We start from the raw sequence: 12,962 nt of genomic DNA, 5'->3' as shown, positions 1-12,962 counted from the left end.
TTTGACCGTCAAATTGTTATTAACATCTTTAGGGATCCTTTGGTTTGACGACAAGTTATGTTGGGATTAGTTATTATGGGATTACTATTCCATCATCTAATATAAGTTATTTTGGTACTATTATTAATCCTGATATAATTTATCCCAGAATTAGTAACCAAACAAGGGATAAGACGTTACTAAATTTTATCCCAAGATTATTTTTGCTTATCCATCGTACCAAACGATACCTTAGTCTTTTTGCAGCTAGAAGTTAAATTGTATTCTATACTCTCTTGCTAAGACTTTCAAATTTTTTGTCTAAGTTCAGACATCAATCACTCATTCTTTTTAAAACAAAATTTACGTAATTAGAAGGTAGATAACAAAAGTATTAGTATAAATTACAATTTGTTATAACAAGATATTTGAATATATATATATATATGGAAAAAAGTTGTTTCAATAGCTAAATAATAATGTTATATGAAGAGGAAGATAGTGGAATGATACTTTTGTTACAGTTTAATAAGTGGCCCTACTGCAAATGGCACTTAATGTAGGACAAATGGAATAATTAATTTGGTATGAGTTACACATTGCTGCCCAAATTGCAGCTATGATTTCTTTCTTTACCTGTTTCCATTGCTTCCTCTTAATGTTGCCCATAACAAGTTGCATTTCTTCAGCTTTACCTGAACTCCAGCCCATTGCATTTGGGAATCCCTAACTGTTTTTGACCATGAACATTCCACAAATAAATATCGACTCGTTTCCACCACTTGATCATCACACATGCATCATTTATCATCATCCACCTGTATGTGTAGTTTGTGTAATCTCTCATTAGTAAGCAATCTAGCTTGAGCAGCTAACCAAGTTATTATGAATCTATGCTTTCGCTGAGCTACTTCACTCCAAATAAGATTAGTTGTCTCCAGTCTTCTTTGAGGCTCAATGATGGCAATGTAGCTCCTTGTAATTGAATACTTGTTGTCACACTTCCTTTTTCCGACCCCGCGAAGGACGTAAGAGTTTTTTCCAATTAAAGGACAATCGAAACGGGATTTATTTATTTATTTCAGAGTCGCCACTTGGGAGATTTAGGGTGTCCCAAGTCACCAATTTTAATCCCGAATCGAGGAAAAGAATGACTCCATATTACAGTCTGCGTACCAGAAATCCAGATAAGGAATTCTGTTAACCCGGGAGAAGGTGTTAGGCATTCCCGAGTTCCGTGGTTCTAGCACGGTCGCTCAATTGTCATATTTGGCTTATTTATCTGATTTTAATACAATTATGAACCGATGTGCCAATTTTAACTTTTTATCACTTTATTATTATTATTATTATTTTAAAAAAAAAAAAAAGAATTGTGAACATCGTTTAAAACATGTCTTTGGATTACGTCACATGAAATGCACCCGCAATCCGGAACACATTTTTATTCAATGTTTTAGGATTTAGATTTGGGTCGCATGAAATGCGCATCCGAGTTTAAGAAGGTAAAATTAATTAAATCGCGCCTAAAGAGTCTAGCGCGTCATTATCTTTGGGGAAGGAAGTGAAATTCACTAAACAATCCATCCCAAATTCTAAGTAATTTTTTTAAAAATAATTAAATAAATAAATGAGATTGGAGAATCCTGTAAATTTTTGTATTATTTACATCTATTTATTTTTAGCGAAATCCTTCCTTATTTTAAGAATATCCTTTAATGACTACCTTTTTATTATTACTAAGTTTGTCTATAAATATAAAATCAATATCTACATTCTTGAAAATAACATATTAAATAGAAGAGAAAAACAAATATTAACAGAAAGTAATAAAAATTATAATCATAAATACAACATGGAATAGTCAAAAATAAAAATAATAAAAAACTAATTATCCCATAGTTGGATTAAAATTCAAATTGTTAGTAAGACTTAAGCTTATTGAAACTAATTATTTACAAATACTGAAAATTGAAAGAAAAAAAAACTTGATTACTAAACCATATTTCTAAAAAATTTAAACAATTTAACCTTAACTAACTTTGTTTTAATTCACATCATGTCCTAATACTTGATTCGCAAACTAATTCATGTTTTAACTGAAATTAACTACATGATTCCGATTAACTTATCGTTGACGAAAAACCTTATGAATAAGGAACTTAGTCAATTTTTGCCAAACTGATTCAATAACGCCATTTTTTACGTTATTTCTTCTATTTTTTATTATTAAACAGTTTTAATTAATAATCAGGCTTAAATATATTTCCTAATAATCTGGTTAAGGCGTTATTTAATATGTCGCTATAATATGCCTAGTTATGCCAAATGACAGTGATTTACAGAATAATAATACATGAATAACCTAAATACAATACAAAAAATTAAATTAAACTAAATTAAAAATTTAACACTCCATTCTTCATTTCAGCTTACAAAATGCCAAAATTACAGTTGTGTACCTGATATTGTCAATATAAGAAGAAGAAAGTCAGCAACGTAATACGTAACACAGCAACAACAACAATAACCAGCAATAACCAGTCAACGAAAATCCCAGTGACAGATTTGAAAAATTCAAAATAAAATCCAGGAATGCCGAAAATAACGGACAGAAACCAAGGGAAATTTTCAGATTTTTGAAAGGCTAGTTAATCTTCAACCCTTAATTTCTACACCTGTATACCAGAATATTTGTCAAGTGTGTACTACTTTCTCTTCTAATTTTCAACTTTTTTTTTATTTTCTTTGTAGGTTTTTTTTCTTTTCTTGAGAGTTTTAATATTTTTTCGGAATAAATGTTCAGCTCCTTTTTTTCTCTAATCTCTCTTCTTCTTTTTTTTGTCTGTCCCTCTATCTGATTTCAAGACTTCTACTTATATCTCATCCCATAAATCTTTTAATCAATTAAAATCAACCCATTTTCTCTACCAAACCCATTATCTTCCCACTCATCCCCATTACATTAAATAAACATATCACACCACCCCATTATATTTTGTCCCCCATGCCTAACATAAAATAATGCAAGATTCCCCCCACTAAATTTTGTCTTGTCCCCCCTTTATATTAAATAACCATATCACAACCCACCCCATTTCATTTTGTCCCTCATGCTTCAAATAAACAACTACAAAATGTACAATTCCTAAACTACCCCTCCGACCCTATTGCAATTACCATTCTACCCCTGAATGCAATGCAATTTACCAAAACTACCCCTCAGCTCTAAACAAACAATTAATCATAACTCAACCAAAATATAGTCAAGATGACCAATTTCTCAACAATCTTCAACAACAAATCATATGAACATGATGAACAACACAAACTCCAAATTAATGGAAATAAATCAACCATATTGGGAACCAATCCTGGTTAATTTAGACCATCAATGGATGAACAAAGAGACAACAATACAAACAACAATATGCATGATTCAAATTAAATTAACAAATCACAAACAAACATAAACTCACATTAAATCACTGAATTTACATATGAACTTCAAACAAAGATGAACATGGATTAAATCTATTTTTAAGCAACAAACATTACGGACTCTAACGATTCAAACAACATTAATATTTTCTGGAAAATTCATAACATGAAACAAATTGAAGAAATAATTAATTAAATTTCAATTTGAATCTAACAACATTAAACTAACAAATATTCACTTAAACAACAATACAAACATGAAATAAACATGAAAAACAATTAATTAATCTTTCATTTGGAATCTGAAAATTAATTCAACAAACAACACATGAACATGAACTAAAAATTAATTCAAACGATAAACAACACAAACATTTGTTGATTTTAGATTCGAAAATATCAAAACAAAATACGGACAAAATAAAACTAAAAAAAACTACTAACCGGAGATGAAAAACGACGGATTCGATTGTATGGACTGTTTCAACGAACCTCAGATGGGAATAAATCTGCCCGGACTCAACGACGAACTCAACGATGAACTCGACTTCCTTGTAAACTTGGCGAACTCAAAACTACGCTCAACGACCTCGACTAAAACTCAACTGAACGAAATGGTGGCAGCAACTCAAGTGAACGAAATGGTGGACGATGAAGCAACAGCGCGAGCTTGAAGCGGACGACGAAGAAGATGAAAGTGAGGCAGCAACTTAGAGAGAGAAGCAGCTGTTCGTTGAGGCAGCAACAACACAGCCAAAACGACTGGTTGACGAGCTTGGCCATGGAAACGACTGGGCGTAACGGTGGTGACGACGGGGAGGCAATCGACGCAGCAACAATGGTCGACGAGGTCTGTTTGGAGGTGAAGAAGCAGCAGCTGGGGGGGGGGACTGGACGTCGGGCAGTGACGGGTTATGGTGGATCGCCGGAAGGGTCGCTTGGTGGTGGCGATGGCTGGAGCTTTGTTCGTGGTGGATGGTGGTGGTGTTTGGTTCGCTGCTGGGGAGTGCGGGGGTGGTCTTGACTGGTTGTTAAGTGGTGGCGGGGAGCTGGGGGTTTGACGTGAGCTTGGTGGTGACGACGAGGGTGAGGGCAGCCATGGACGTCGAGCTCGAACTCGAGCTTGACGAAGGACGAAGAAGACGAAGTGACGACGCAGACGAACTGTTTGTGAGTGGCGTTTGGACATGAGGGAGTGGGGTCGAGGGCAGCCATGGAAAGCAGCCATGGATGGCTTGGGATGAAGGTTTTGGGAGAGAAAGAAGATGGAGGGGGGCGGGTAGTTAGTTTTAGGTTTTTAGGATTTTTTGTTCTTTTTGTTTTTTCTTTTGTTTTGTTTTTTGAATGAAGAGGGGTGTTGGGTTAATGGGGCGAACCGGGTCGACCCGTGTGAAGTGGACTGGGTCGTGGACAATTGTTTGGGCCTGGGGTTGAAAATTGAAGAAGTGGCTCAATCCGATTTTTATTTGTATTTTTGTTATCTTTTCTTCTTTTATTTTCTAAAACTAAATTATAAAAATACTTAAATTATTATTAAGAACTAAATTAAGTTATAAAAGCGCAAATTAACTACCAATAACAATTAACGCACAATTAAGTAATAATTAAGCATAAAATTGTTCATTTGGACATTAAATGCTAAAAATGCAAAAGATGCATATTTTTTGTAAATTTTTATTTTGATAAAACTAATTTAATTACTAACAATTATAGAATTAAATCCTACATGCAAATGCGACATATTTTTGTATTTTTTATTAATTTAGCAAATAAACAAACACAGACAAATACAAATAATAATCCAAAAATGTCACAAAAATACTCAAAATTGCACACCAAGGAAAATCATTTTATTTTGCATTTTTTGGGAATATTTCTCATATAGGGCAAAAATCACGTGATTACACTTGTCATTTAAGCTCAGTTTATATTTATTTATCAGATTGATATCAGTTCTGATATAATTCATCATATTGAAGTTCATCAAATGATGGTCCATCCGTATTTTCATTCGACTTAAGAAGTTGATATATTTTCTAATAATATATTTTCCTTCCCACGATTTAAGTAGATTTATCTTCTTAAAACTTTTGGCACTTCAGGCTTCCCAAATCAAGTTGACCAGTAACTAGAGTAAAATTTAATATGAATACATTCATTCTACGAGTATACTAATAAGTATCACATTCTTAGAAACTAATGAAAATCAGAAATGAATTAAAATATGAAAATATACTTAACATTTAGTTGATCTATAATGTAATTAATGTTCAAATGCGAAAAAATGATAAATTATACTGTATGCAACATGGAGTGCAACATTAACTACTAGTACTATGTTGCGTTATTTTAAATTTTAATACTATGACATCTTCTTAACTTCTTTAATACCTTCAAACAATTAAGAGCAAAAACCACAAAGAAATTATTTTCAATTTTCCATAAGAGTCCACTTAGCTAGCGTTTGGACATAGATTTGCTGAAAACTTGAAAATATAATTTTTAAAGTTGTGCTGAAAAATAAATTTTGGAAGTTGAAGTTTTGTTTGGACATGCATTTTATTGAAAAAGTTGGAGCTTTGTGAATGAAAAAAAAAATTCACAAAAAAACTACCCTAAACTAGATTTTAGAAACTTGAAATAAAAATTTAAAAACTAATCATATTCCATGAACAAATAATGTTTGTAATTTTTTTTTAAATAAAAAAATTGCCCAAATCTAATGGTCAGACGAGTGCTTAATCAATAATCAGTAATCACCGATACCATTTCGTCTGGTCTTCTCTTTTTTTTTTTTTTTGGTTGGGTCTGGTGTAGACGTACACCGTAGGCCGTAGCGCAGGCGAGCATAACCTAGCTCAGTCTTTCCCGCCAAAACACCTGCACAGTTTTGCCGCCAAAATCCCAGTGTCTATCAATTTCCTCCAAACCCTACCCCTCAAACCCTCATTTTTCTCCAACTGTTCTCGCTTCTCTCTCTGCTTCCCTCCAAACACAATGGACTTTGATTACAACCGCGACAAAGGTAAGAGGTCCCCCCCCCTTCTCTCACGCACACACAGAGACTCGTCTCAGCTTCGACCTCATTCCTAGAGCTCGTCTCTGTGTGTGTGTGTGTGTGCGACTGCATCGAGTGGTTTCAAATTCTTGATCTGCCTTTAGATTCTGATCAAATTATCTTTTGTTGTAATTAATCGTTTTTCATTTACAGATCTGGCGAAAGATTTTCTGTCAAACTTTGCTGATTCTAATGGTGAAGCCAAATACATGAACATTCTGGTGAGTTCCTTTCATTTTCAGTCCATCGCTGTTTTTCAGTTGAAAAACACTGCTTCCATTTTAGTGAATATATTCGTCCAAAAAATGTGCTTTTTTGGCCTCAATGGAACACACTTGCTAACTGTTCTCAATTTCTGTTTTTACTTAGCAAGATGTTGCTAATCGTAAAATCAAGGCTATTGAGATTGAGCTCGAAGACTTGGCTAATGTAAGTTCCACTACCTCTGTATTAATCTTTTGTTGTAGATTTTTGGACTTTACACTTTTTGTCTTTTCTTTTGAAGTACGTAGCTCTTAGACTGCATTTTCACTTCTCTTTAAGTACAAGGATTTGGATGAGGAGTTTCTACGTAGAATCGCTGAGAATACTCGAAGATATATTGAAATAATAGCAAGTGCCATTGATGAGCTCATGCCAGAGCCAACGGAGGCAATTCCAGACGATGATCATGATATTTTGATGACCCAGCGATCGGAGGAAGGAACTGAGAACACTGATGGTTCTGATCCAAAACAAAAGATGCCCCCTGAGATCAAGCGATTCTAGTAAGCAGCATAAAATTATCCTCAAGGATCTAACTTTATGGATTGATTTGCTATCTCTTTTCTCTGCGTATAAATATCTGTTGTTCTCTCTCTCAGCATTGTTAAGAGTACAAGTTTTGTTAACTGTATGCCATGAATTAGATGGACTTGTTTAGTTCATCTCGAAACAACATGATGATATGCATGATCATTTGTTTGTTTTAGTACACTAGGCAGTCAAGTTCCCAGGCGAAAACAGCTTGTCCTTTAACTTAAGCTTAAAGACAGCTTGTGGGTGGAAATTCAGAATGAGGTATCCACCTAACTGTTTGTCTTTGTTGAATCCAGTGAAGTGTACGTCAAAGCATCTCCAAAAGGTCGGCCATTTACAATTCGGGAAGTCAAGGCTTCATATATTGGACAGCTTGTAAGGACATCTGGTATTGTGACACGCTGTTCAGATGTCAAGCCGCTGATGCAGGTGGCTGTATATACATGTGAAGAATGTGGTTTTGAAATCTATCAGGTATGAATTTTATTTAAGCTTATCTGTAACTTAATTTCTCAATACTTTGACATGCTAAATGCAATTGCGCCACAATGCTAACCTTAAATTGAGCCACGACAATGTTAATTAACACGTCAAAGCTACATTGCTTTAGATCTAATGCGCCTATCTTAATTCACTTGATGAACAGGAAGTAACTGCTAGAGTATTCATGCCTCTGTTTGAGTGCCCATCCAAACGCTGCGATGTAAATAAAGCAAAAGGGAACCTCATCCTTCAACTTAGGGCATCAAAGTTTTTGAAGTTTCAAGAGGTTTGTTTTTTGCATTAAAGTTTGATCACAATGTCAAACCTGTAGCACTGTTGTTTTACATTCTTGAAATTGAATCAGGCCAAAATTCAAGAGTTGGCTGAACATGTCCCCAAAGGTCACATTCCCAGAACAATGACTGTGCATTTCAGAGGAGAACTTACAAGGAAGGTTCGTGATCTTTGTCGTTTGTTTCTTCTTCTAAAGTTGTATTTGAAAGGAGCTTGTCTAGACGTATGTCTCGGTGCAGTAAATGATAAGAACAGTGAACTGATTTTTTTAGATTGAGTTAATCTGTGATATCAAATAATTACTACAAACCTAAAGCTCACGGTGAGCATCTTCTTATAGGGGTTCCTCTAAAGCTTTTACTACCAACTTAAGTGTAACATATGCTGCCGCTTTTCTAAAAATTGCAGGTATCTCCTGGTGATGTTGTGGAAATGTCAGGCATTTTTCTGCCTATGCCTTACACTGGATTTAGAGCTATGCGAGCTGGCTTAATTGCAGATACTTACTTGGAAGCGATGTCTGTTACCCACTTCAAGAAAAAATATGAAGAGTAAGCCATTGTTATTTTTCTCCTCTTCTACTGAACTTCTTCGTCTTCCTGTTCTGCTAGTAGTCCTTTTCGAGATGAATTCTGTCTTGTACTAGCAACTGAAAGCTTAACTGAATGAAAAATGTATCAGATTTTTCTTGAAAGGATCAAATCTACTTTTAGCACATTGAGGAGTCAAACTTTGATTCCACATTCAGCTTAAAGCCTTAAATCCAAAATTTGAAATCTTGTAATTTAGCCTGTTTCTTTATTACTTTTTCTCTTTAAATGTTGTTGATATACTATGTTTGGAATAGGTTCAGACTTCTTTAGATCAAATTTATCTCTTTTCTGGGTTCCTATTTAGAATGTTAGGGTAGTAACTTGCTACACATAACCCTTTTCTCAGAAAGATACATTTACTTGTTCACTACCGAAATGGAAGATTAAAGTTTTTATACTTGCTAAAAAATTTAATAATGAAGATATGATCAATGTGTTTTGAATGCAGTTATGAACTTAGAGGAGATGAGGAAGAGCAGATTGCACGGTTAGCTGAGGATGGAGATATATATAACAAGTTGTCTCGTTCCTTGGCTCCAGAAATTTTTGGGCATGAGGATATTAAGAAAGCTCTTCTTCTTCTTCTAGTAGGTGCTCCTCATAGGAAGTTGAAGGATGGTATGAAGGTAACTGCTCCAGCCTGCCTAAATTGAAATTCATCTTCTGACTATCTCCTGAGATTAAGAAAATATGATTTGTCTTTTATGATAAAAAATCAGATCAGAGGAGATTTGCATATATGTTTGATGGGTGATCCTGGGGTAGCAAAAAGTCAGCTTCTCAAACACATAATCAATGTTGCACCAAGAGGTGTCTACACAACTGGTAAGGGAAGCAGTGGAGTTGGTCTAACTGCTGCTGTTCAGAAAGATCCAGTAACTAATGAGATGGTTCTTGAAGGCGGAGCACTGGTGAGAACAAATTACTTTTTTTTCCTCTACTGCATCTAGTTTTGTACAACATCATAGTATGTGCAATGTGCATTAGGAGTTTGGACTGTATCAGGTATCTTTCAGTGATGCAGTATCCTCACATTGTTGATCTCAAAATCATCTATTTCCTAAGTGTTCTGGGACAATGTTTCTTCTCAGGTATTGGCAGATATGGGTATATGTGCTATTGATGAATTCGACAAGATGGATGAGTCTGATAGAACAGCTATTCATGAAGTAATGGAGCAGCAGACTGTTAGCATTGCAAAGGCTGGGATCACTACATCTCTGAATGCAAGGACTGCAGTGCTTGCTGCTGCTAATCCTGCCTGGTAAACATATTATTTCCCCTACTCTGAAGTTTGACCTTCCCTGTATGTAAAACTATGCTAAATTTTGAATAGATGGTCATCCAATTTATTTTTGGTGGCAGCTGACTGGGAATTCACAAACTTTAAAAACACTCACTATTTTTGTTCAAAACATTTTTAGGGGAAGATATGATATGAGAAGGACGCCAGCTGAAAATATTAATCTTCCTCCAGCTCTTCTATCAAGGTTTGATCTTTTATGGCTAATCTTAGATCGAGCAGATATGGATGCCGATCTTGAGATGGCTAGACACATTGTTTATGTGCATCAGAACAGAGAATCTCCTGCTCTCGGGTTCACTCCACTTGAACCATCCGTGCTTCGGTAAATACAAGAATACCTTTCTAGTGTTTTAACCTCCGAGAGAAAATCTCTCTTAACTAGTTATTAGTGAGACTTAGAATTGACATAGCAACCTACATCCTTATTTTTTCAGGGCTTATATTTCAGCTGCTAGGAGGTTGTCTCCCTCTTGCCCAGAGGAGCTAGGGGATTATATTGCTGGTGCATATTCTAGTATTAGGCAAGAAGAAGCAAAATCCAACACTCCTCACTCTTATACAACGGTCAGAACACTGCTAAGCATCCTGAGAATATCAGCTGTAAGTTTCTGCATCAATTTCCAGAGTAAAGTATCTAATTGCATCATAGTAAGAGTTGGAACTATTTTTCTTTCTTCAACTCTCACTTGAAAATGGGAACTTTTACTGAATCAAGTGTGACAGTTGGCAAGTGCCAGGTGGAAGAAAAAGAGGGATGAAGTTTTCTTGTTTTCTCCCCAGGCTAAAAAGCAGAAATTGGGGCTAGCTATCAGTAGGACAATATGGGTCCTTGAAAATATAAGGCTTTACTTTCCAAGACAATTCTGAACCTACCTGTCCTGATCATATGTTCTACAACTCAAGTGGTGATAATAAGTTGTAAATATAGTTTGGTCTCCTTATAATTATGAGGTCAAATAGACAATGATAACGGGAAATTAATCAAATGAATTTCATAACATCGCCTCCTCTTTAATTGCTGCCTTTTACACTTTGTTGATGACATTTTACTGTGTTAAAATAGGCACTAGCCAGACTACGTTTCTCAGAAAAAGTTGCTCAAAGTGATGTGGATGAGGCTCTTCGGCTAATGCAGATGTCGAAGTTCTCCTTGTATTCAGATGATAGGCAAAAATCTGGTCTGGATGCAATATCTGACATTTATTCAATTTTGCGTGATGAGGCTGCTAGGATGAACAGGCTGGAACTAAGCTACGCCCAGGCTCTGAACTGGATTTCCAGAAAGGTTAGTTTGTGGGTAATTTATGCAGATCAGGCTGGAAGCACTACCCTAGTTGGTAGCTTGATATATACTTGGATCTAATGTACATGTTACATTTCACACTTATACATTATCTGATGATATAGTTGATAAAAAAACAATGGTGGATAGTTGTGATTAAAACAGAAAAGAACATGATCTGTTAAGCTAGTCAAATTGTTTGTGCTATGATTTCTCAATGAAGTGGTGGTACCACTGCATTGACTTTTCATACTTTCGGGAAGGAAGCATGCAGAATGATAAATATGGCGCCTTTGTTAGAACATCCTTTTGCTATTTGCAAAAGTTTTGCTTGGTGCAAATTCAAAGTATGCTAGTTCTGAACTTCCCTCCAGCCACCTTGTCATTCCCCCATACAAAAGAGAGAAAAGGAAAGAATAAATCAGATTAAATAGCTCAATCTGGCTATTGCTAGACTACCAGTATATCCCCAAAATTATTCACAGGGAGTCCTCTTATGGTGAACAAAGAGATTGATGTAGCTTCTTCACTCATACTCAGCAAAGATTAGTTGGGATGTATATCTAGCTTTATCAAATAATTTTTGAGGCTACCTCACTTGATTCTTTGTTTTCTCCTTTGACTTTTTTTTAATATCTGTTTGCTTTGAATTGGTGATTGTTTTGCTATGGGTTTTCTCGCCTCTGATATGTTGATTATCTTGGAACAGGGATACACTGAAGCTCAACTAAAGGAATGTTTGGAAGAATATGCAGCCTTAAATGTGTGGCAGATTCACCCCGATAGCTTTAACATCAGATTCATTGATGCATGATTGGCAATGGAACAGTGGAATCAGTACTTTTATTCACGGTGTCTTCCCTGCTATTAGGTTACCATTTTTTGTTTGTAAGGAATTTGCTAAAGTATCATTTTCTAAGAAGTTTCTATGCCCTCGTGTACCTTGGTCATGACAATGTAGAGCAAATTCTTCCTGTTAACAGAAACATCGTTAGCAGAAGAAAAACTTGGCACGATCAATTTTACTCTTCTAAGGACTTAAACCTAGATCTTGTTTAAGATGCAAACTAAAATTACCTTGTAACATAGTCAAATCATTCAATTGGTAGCAACATTCTATGAACTTCTCCAGTCAGCTATTTGCATTGGTTCAGACTTGAGAAATGCTGCAACATGATAATGGGAATGTATATTGGTGTTTTTGCTTAAAATAATTCAGTTCTCAATATTGTCTTTATCATAAATGATCACACCAGGCATATGGTACGACTAATGCTCATGATTTATAGCAAGAACCAGACTTGGTTTGGGTAAGTGGGGCATTTAGAAATTAAATATACTTAAATGAGAAAATTTTAAAATTGCATTGAGAAAAGTTATCTCAAACAATTTATATCTCTATGAATTAATATTGAATTAGCTAAAGAATAAACACATTCAATGCAAATTATCTTCTGCTAAAAAAGCAAACAGTCTATATAAGCCATGCAAATTAATTGAACTTAAGGCAAAAATATAAGTGGGAAAACTTTTAATTTGCCTTAAATTTACAAATTGGATGAAATGCCCAAATATGGCGAAATATAAATAATTTTATAAAAAAAAAAGAACAAAATATTTAAATAATTTATATCATCAATCTCAACTAGTTTGAAAGTAAAGTATAATTGATTGAATTAGTATAATTTTAGAGCTGAGTTTAACTATTCAATAGACTGCTTCTTAAAG

At 34.9% G+C, this 12,962-nt stretch overlaps 1 protein-coding gene across 1 annotated transcript; it reads left to right on the top strand.

Moving 5' to 3' along the window:
- Positions 1-6,337: 6,337 nt before the first annotated feature.
- LOC104243263 (DNA replication licensing factor MCM7) lies at positions 6,338-12,387 on the top strand. Its single transcript, XM_009798428.2, has 15 exons — positions 6,338-6,445; positions 6,632-6,699; positions 6,848-6,907; positions 7,022-7,245; positions 7,573-7,750; positions 7,923-8,045; positions 8,124-8,213; positions 8,462-8,604; positions 9,095-9,272; positions 9,366-9,557; positions 9,738-9,910; positions 10,071-10,274; positions 10,387-10,552; positions 11,016-11,237; positions 11,944-12,387. Exons 1-15 carry the CDS (start codon positions 6,418-6,420, stop codon positions 12,046-12,048), a joined length of 2,154 nt encoding a protein of 717 aa, XP_009796730.1. The 5' UTR covers positions 6,338-6,417; the 3' UTR covers positions 12,049-12,387.
- Positions 12,388-12,962: the final 575 nt, after the last annotated feature.

The sequence above is a fragment of the Nicotiana sylvestris genome, chromosome 9 (assembly GCF_000393655.2).
Source record: "Nicotiana sylvestris chromosome 9, ASM39365v2, whole genome shotgun sequence".
Taxonomy (NCBI): domain Eukaryota; kingdom Viridiplantae; phylum Streptophyta; class Magnoliopsida; order Solanales; family Solanaceae; genus Nicotiana; species Nicotiana sylvestris.
The sequence above is the reverse complement of the archived record's forward strand: the minus strand, read 5'-3'. Positions and strand labels throughout refer to the sequence as shown.